The sequence below is a fragment of the Coptis chinensis genome, chromosome 7, assembly GCF_015680905.1.
Source record: "Coptis chinensis isolate HL-2020 chromosome 7, ASM1568090v1, whole genome shotgun sequence".
Lineage (NCBI taxonomy): Eukaryota > Viridiplantae > Streptophyta > Magnoliopsida > Ranunculales > Ranunculaceae > Coptis > Coptis chinensis.
Window position 1 is genome coordinate 24,847,279 of NC_141462.1, and position 7,941 is coordinate 24,855,219.

General features: G+C 39.3%; 1 protein-coding gene and 1 pseudogene across 1 annotated transcript; one reads left to right on the forward strand and one right to left on the reverse strand.

The window, feature by feature from the left end:
• Nucleotides 1–1,790: 1,790 nt before the first annotated feature.
• Nucleotides 1,791–2,510, reverse strand: LOC147486755 (uncharacterized; annotated as a pseudogene).
• A 556-nt stretch (nucleotides 2,511–3,066) lies between these two features.
• RCA (rubisco activase) lies at nucleotides 3,067–7,363 on the forward strand. Its single transcript, XM_086573164.1, is given in 9 exon segments — nucleotides 3,067–3,253; nucleotides 3,572–3,910; nucleotides 4,193–4,298; nucleotides 4,382–4,467; nucleotides 4,815–4,897; nucleotides 4,900–5,238; nucleotides 5,241–5,285; nucleotides 5,415–5,708; nucleotides 7,154–7,363. Coding segments are annotated over 9 exon segments (1,449 nt in total). The 5' UTR covers nucleotides 3,067–3,215; the 3' UTR covers nucleotides 7,273–7,363.
• Nucleotides 7,364–7,941: the final 578 nt, after the last annotated feature.

Here is a 7,941-nt window from a genome sequence, read left to right on the forward strand (position 1 = left end):
TTCCCAGTAGGGACACAGAAATCAGATTCTGACGAATCTCAGGAACATGAAGAACATTACTAAGTGAAAGGGTTTTCCCCGGTTAACTTCGAAAGAACCTTGCCTGTTCCCTCAACAGGAACAGACCTAGAGTCACCCATATAGACCTTTTCATCTTTCACTAGTATGTATTCTGAGAAGGCTTCAACATCACCACAGACGTGGCGGGTGGCACCAGAATCTAGTACCCAGTTCCTCTTCCCAGTGGCTATGAACACTTGTGACACCACAGCTGCAACAATATCATCTCCCTCAACTAGATTAGCATTGGGAGGATCATCAGTGTCTTTCTTGTGTCTGCACTGAAAAGCCCTATGTCCAGGTTTACCACAAACATAACAATTTCCATTGCCAGTACCACTCCTTTTAAAAGAAGTGCCTTTGACCTTGAAATTCTTATTTTTGTTGGACTTCTGCTTCTTAGAGGTTTTGTTAGATTTGCTGGGATTACCTTCAATGATATTGGCTTTAGAATGGAATTCCTTAGACAACACCTCATCCCGAGTCTTGTTCTTTTCCTCTATGTGAATGTGAATGATCACATCCTCAAGAGTCATCTGCTTACGCTTATGCTTCATACTATTTTTATAGTGTTTCCAAGACTCGGGGAGTTTCTCAATCAAACATCCAAAACAAAGGTTTGGGTAAATTAATATCCTCGTTTTTCAAATCATTAATCAAAGACATGAAAATCATGGATTTGAGGCGTTACATCTCTAACCTCTCTCATATGGAACTTTAGAAAAGTCCCAATAGCATATTTCGAAAGTACCAAAGATCCTTTATTATGTATTTCTTGTTCAAACTCTCCCATATATCATGTGCATTCTTATTTGAACAATAAATATCAAAAATTTCATTGGACAAGGTACTCAAAATAGCATGACGACATACCTTATTCCCATTGAGCCAAGCAACTTGATTTCTTTTCAAATCATTAGAACCTCCATGGGTCTTTGTATCGATGAGATACTTTGCATAGTTGAGTACATCTAGGGCTGTGAACACGCTTTCTCTCCATCTCTTGAAGTGTGAACCGTTGAAGGATTCAATCTTAGACACATTAGGTAAGTTGCGAGCATTCAGTAGAGGTGCAGCATCTCTCATAGACGAAGTAACTTCCATGACTCCAAAATTGGTTTCTTTGATCGGCGTGGTGTCAACAGGTGTAGACATCTTGATCTTTCCTTAAGATTGTTGTATGCAGATAAAAGACTTGTTCAAAAAAGAAAAACAAGTTTAGGCAGCAATTGGTAATCCACTACCCACTAGACAATAAGCCCAAGCCCAAGCCCGACACGACGCGGTGCGGGGTGGGCGGGCGCGCGCGCGCGTGTGTGGCTTTGGGTGAGTCTTCCCTCCTAACACAAAAGCCTTTGTACCCTAAGGGCACGCCCTTATGCTAGAGGATCACCTCATATACCTCACTTGCTAGTGGTGGTTCACCAATGTGGGACTAAACAACACACAAGTATTTTGAAATACTCATTATAGATTCCAACAGGCATGGCATGTGCATGTGGTTAGTTTCGTGGTGAAGTACCTCTCAAGCTGCTCAGGAAGGACATCTATGGATGAACTAGAAATAGAGGACTCTCCATATCCAAGAGATCTATGTGGTGGCACAACTGCTGCAATACGAGACTATGGAGGCTTTGAGGTCGCTGTTGTGGCTGTCCAACTCTCGACATAGATGACGGTTGTGGCACAAATGACTATTGCATCACAACGGGATGGGAATGCACAGATGATTATGGCTTTGCTCTATTCAATAGTATGGGACAATCAACCTTCCAATGACCTGACTGTTTGCAAAAACTGCACTCATCACTACCAACTAACCCTCCAATTTTGCCTATTTTGTGAACGACATAGCCGAAAGGAAACTACCATAACTGATGGTGTAAGCACTGGTAGACTACTCTTTCCAGCTTATGACTTAAGACGCACCTCCTCAGCCAAAAGTTCACTAACTATACAATCAACACTAGGGCGTGGGTTACGATAAAGTATGGATCCACGAATCCCCTCAAAGTCAGGACGAAGTGCCAGTAAGAACTAAACTAGGCATTGTGACTCTCGACGAACAATGTATGGGGGAAATGCCTGAAGCTCAGCTGACTTGTGATTCCAATTGATATTCCATAGCAAAATTAGCTTGTGTGAATAATTTTGCTAAGTGGTCCCAAACCTCTTTGGCATTTCATACTTAGCCAATTGAATACCAATAGAGTGCTCAACGGAATTGTTGATCCAAGTTATAATTTTTGAATTATCAACTTCCCAAGTCTCCAAGTTTTCTATATACTTTGCATCGGTCAGGTCGGAGGGCTTAACATAATTGCCACTAATATAGCTCCACATCCTCTTGCCCTTCAAAAATTAAAGCTTCTCATAACATAACTTCAATATGAGTAGTTTTTGCCATCCAACTTAACACTAATAGATTGGAGTGAATCGTCTCTTGCCATTCTTAACATATACCAAATGTAATTAAAGAACTGTACGTACTATTCTACCGAACTCAACAATCAACAATTAATTGAAATGCCAATATTGCAATATGGAACCAAGGATGCAAAGCTATTGTACGTATGCTTCCAAAGAAAAAAAAAATATGAAGAACAAACTAACCCAACAGAGTACAAATGTATAAGTTTTACTGACCAGAAGATATTGCCCAAAGCAAACTCAAAGAGACAAACTTTGATACCAAACTCAACCAATTACGAGATATTCGGCGGGTTTCACTATCAATGAATGAGAAGGAAGAAACTCTCACATCAACCTGTATGCTCGGATACCATGATAACTTACAATATGAACCAAAGTGAACCTACAAAGGAGAAAGCTAAGGCTTCTCTTAGAATCCAAAGAAAACATAGAACAGTTTAGATGTGGCTTATATAGCCTTACAGGTGAAATACCTAGACTACCCTTAGATGGTATTAGCTAATACTCATTTCATTGTAAGGTATCACGAAATTATATACAGCCATGTAGCAGTGTAGCACTACCCGATAACGAATTTGTAGCCGTTGAGAACCTATAAGATGAGCCCCCCTGCATCAAATTCAAAAACATTACTCCTTCAAATCTAATTCTCATTTCTTTTTGAGTCTCAACTTCGACTTGCTATTTCCAAATTAATCACAACCATCCGATCTTTTTAATCAATGGCCACTGAGCTGCTGGAGCTCTTATCATTTCCCCGGTACTTCGCTTTCCCCCCCTTTCTCAACGTCTTCTCTTTTTTAAAAATCTGGACACCTTTTTATTTTTTTTCTTGGTGTTTTACTGTTGTTTTGATTACACTTTTAATTTGCGCTTTGTCCAATTATTTTAAAGATGGTGTAAAGGAATGATACATTTTTTTAAGTAGTATGTTTGATCATTTATTTGCTAGCAATACTTGCAAGTGACACATTTTTTTGTCTGCTTAAGATATCTTTAATTGGTTCTTCTCAAGCCTGAAATATGTGTCATTAATGAATAATTGAGATTGCGCGTTGGTTTATTTGTGGATTATAAGGAGGAGGTTGTTTTCCATGCAGTTGAGTTTGCACAACTCTGGGGTTGGACCTTCTGTTCTGAGCTCGACCTTCTTAGGCAGCAGCTTAAAGAAAGTGAGCTCTGGTTATTCCGAATCAAGATTTTCATTGAGAAGTTTCAAGGTTGTTGCTGAAATTGACGATAAGAAGCAGACTGACAAGGACCGATGGAAGGGTCTTGCTTTTGACATTTCAGACGACCAACAAGACATCACAAGAGGGAAGGGAATGGTTGATCCTCTCTTCCAAGCACCTATGGGAGCTGGAACGCACGATCCCATCATGAGCTCGTATGACTATATCAGCACAGCACTTCGGCAGTATGTACTTCAAACACTCTCAATTCACATATCTATACTTAACCGTTATGCTGTCAAGGCACTCGTTATGCATTTAATGCACATCTACAATTTCTAGTTCTTATTACACTAGAAAAACAATGCTTGTAGGAAATAGATTTATTAAGATGTAAGTGAAGCTAAGAACTTCAAAAAGTACACAATGACCAAAGAGCACAGAAATATTTGTTTGGCTTAATCAGATATATGCTATGAAGGATTGAAGGACTAAGATTGATAACATGATGGTGAATTATGATCCAGGTACAACTTGGACAACAACATGAATGGTTTCTACATTGCACCAGCTTTCATGGACAAGCTTGTCGTCCACATCACTAAGAACTTCATGGATTTGCCTAACATTAAGGTATACTATGATCATTACTATGGGATTTAGTAGTGCTTCATTGGCTAAGGGAAAGGTTGATAATTTTGACATACATGTTGCAGGTTCCTCTAATCCTAGGTATATGGGGAGGCAAAGGTCAGGGTAAATCTTTCCAGTGTGAGCTTGTGTTTGCCAAGATAGGAATTAAGTAAGTTCCTCATCCATTCATCCCATGTATTGTTAAATTGACATATGAAGCTATGATACCATGATACTTTAAAATAGGTTATCATGTCGGATACTTATAACATTTTAGTTTAAAATTACCAACATAAAAATGTAATGATGAGGTCGGCTGTATAACTTGCCATATCCATGTACTGTAGTCAGAGATTTTAAGAGAATACTTAGGAGTTTCTTCAAACAACCTTAGAGGACAGTGTCTCCAAATTTGTTGTTTAGAGGAATAAAAGTTTAGATTCTGAACTTTCTATATGAATTCTCAGCTTCATTGCTTATTGTAATGTTGTTCGGTACTGATTTTCTGATTTACAGCCCCATCATGATGAGGGCCGGAGAATTGGAAAGTAGGAATGCAGGAGAGCCTGCAAAACTAATTAGGCAACGGTATCGTGAAGAGATGACATAATCAAGAACGGTAAGATGTGCTGCCTGTTCATCAATGATCTTGATGCAGGAGCAGTTCGGCTTGGTGGAACCACCCAATACACAGTGAACAGTCAGATGGTCAATGCCACCCTTATGAACATTGCTGATAATCCAACAAACGTTCAGCTTCCTGGTATGTACAACAAGGAGGAGAACCCCCGAGTTCGAATCATTGTCACTGGTAATGACTTCTCCACTCTGTATGCTCCTCTAATCCGTGATGGTCGCATGGAGAAGTTCTACTGGACTCCCACTCGGGAAGACAGAATTGGTGTCTGCACGGGCAATTTCTGAACAGACAATGTACCTCATAAGATATTGGCAAGATTGTTGATACCTTCCCTGGCCAATCAATTGGTAAGCTTCCTTCAAAAGAAACTATTAGCAATTGAATTCTAGTTAGTAACTACGAAGAACACCTAACATAACCTTTGTGCTTCTTACCCCATAACCTTTTCCAAAAAAAAAAAAAAAAAAAAAAAAAAGTGCTTCTTCAGAATTTTTTTGGCGCACTGAGGGCAAGAGTATATGATGATTAGGTGAGGAAATGGATCGCGAGCGTTGGGATTGAAACTGTTGGAAAGAAGCTAGTGAACTCAAAAGAAGGACCTCCAACTTTTGAGCAGCCCAAGATGACTGTAGAGAAGCTCTTTGAGTATGGTCAAATGCTTGTCCAGGAACAGGAGAATGTGAAGAGAGTTCAACTGGCAGACAAATACCTGAGTGAAGTTGCTCTAGGAGAAGCAAATGAAGATGCTATTGAGAATGGATATTTCTATGGTTAACACTTTATCCTCTAGAGTTTGATAGGAGGTTTACATTGTTGTAAAAGGGTATATGATGATTAGGTGAGGAAATGGATCGCGAGCGTTGGGATTGAAACTGTTGGAAAGAAGCTAGTGAACTCAAAAGAAGGACCTCCAACTTTTGAGCAGCCCAAGATGACTGTAGAGAAGCTCTTTGAGTATGGTCAAATGCTTGTCCAGGAACAGGAGAATGTGAAGAGAGTTCAACTGGCAGACAAATACCTGAGTGAAGTTGCTCTAGGAGAAGCAAATGAAGATGCTATTGAGAATGGATATTTCAATGGTTAACACTTTATCCTCTAGAGTTTGATAGGAGGTTTACATTGTTGTAAAAGGGGTTAGATAATCGAATATAACAAAAGGACAGAGGAAGAACAGACTGTCAAGGCATGTGAATACACTGTACTTAAGAAGAGATTTCGCCGCCGTAGATGGTGTAAAAGCTTCACAAACGTCTCTACTCATAGGATTCAATGACAGAAGTAGACTAAGATACACTTCAATAATCTACTCATACAGAGAAATAGAACCAGAGATATGTAATTACAGAGACCCAAGCCCATCTCTTTCATTCAAGTCATAGCCGCCAAATAGAGTTGTGTTGCTATTCTAGTAGAGTAGATTATTGAAGTGTATCTTAGTCTACTTCTGTCATTGAATCCTGTGAGTAGAGACGCCTGTGAAGCTTTTACACCATCTAAGGGGGCAAAATCTCTTCTTAAGGACAGTGTGTTCACACGCCTTGATAGTCCGTTCTTTCTCTGTCCTTTTGTTATATTCGATTATCTAATCCCTTTTATAACAATCTTAAGAAGAGATGGGTTTGGGTCTCTGTAATTGAAAATCTCTGGTTCTATTTCTCTGTGTGAGTAAATTAATCTCTAGTATGGACGCATAGCCTGTTTATATATTCCCAAAACAAAGAAAGAATCCTATTGGGAATAGAAGTCTGAAACTCAGCTTCCAAACCAGAGAAAGAAGCCTACTGGGAATAGTAATTTGAAATACCAATCAAGAGATTCCAACATACATCTAGCTTCTGAACAATGTTTATTTGATCTAAAATTAGACAAGTTATTTATTACAATTTCCCTTTAATATATGGCACGAAATGGTGCTATGGGCTTATTTAGGCCTATGAGGCCCATAGGTCCGGAATATAAGGACTGGGGTAAACTGTTATAGCCTACACTAGGCCCACTGGTCTGTGGAATGATAGCTTAATGGGCCTGGCCCAAAGGGGACCATGATAGAAGGCAGTAAAATGCTTGGTGGAAGAAGGCGAGCCTAGAGAGGCAAGATGGGAAAATAGGATCGATGGTTGAGAAGAGACTACCGTGTGAGGAGTATAAAGGAAAAGAGAAGGACCCCAAAGAGAAGAAGAAAGAAGGGAGAGGGAATGAGACCCAGAGATTTTAGGTCGTAACAGTGCCCAACAAGTGAATGTGCCTGTCCCAGAAGGTCGCACTGATCCTTCTGCCACAAACTTTGATCCAACGGCTAGGAGCGACGATGGAAGCTGCCTCTACCAGTTCTAATTTGTGTTTTTAGGAATTTTTGGCAACTCAAGGAGAAATGTGTGATATGTACTTTGTTGAGTGATTCTTATTAGCCTATTGATTAGTGTTATGTGACTTCTGCGTTTCATGTATACCAGTTCTTGACGATAATGCATTTTTCATAGGGGTTTTATATCTTCTTCTTTTTTTGCTGGAATCTGTCATCATCTTCGATATACTACATATTTTTTTTGTTTATCGAGTTAGCTTGGATGTCTTTAGTCTTCACTTGAACTTGAGGTATTCCGTGAGCTTATACACTCTGAGAGACGATCAATCAATATCAATCAGTCAAGCCGTGGAAAATCTTGATATTTGCTTAAACTCGATGAATCAATAACCTATATATAGGTTCTTGTTCCTGTGGTTTCTAAGCCTCTAATGAGTGTAATAATTATTGCTATATATGGTGCATCCTTTACACCATAATTCTTAATGCAGTCAATTATCTGAGACTAGTGCTGTTGTGAAGTTTTGGCCATTTAAGATTTTAGAGCACAACCTAAATTTTCCTATACTTGAAACTCATTGTTAAGATTAGAAAATGATATAATTGAGCCTGCTCTGGATTGGCGCACTAGGTTGGCCCAATTGTTTGAATGTGGCATAACAACCGTTTGGTCCCAAAAAGCATTCATTCGATTTTAG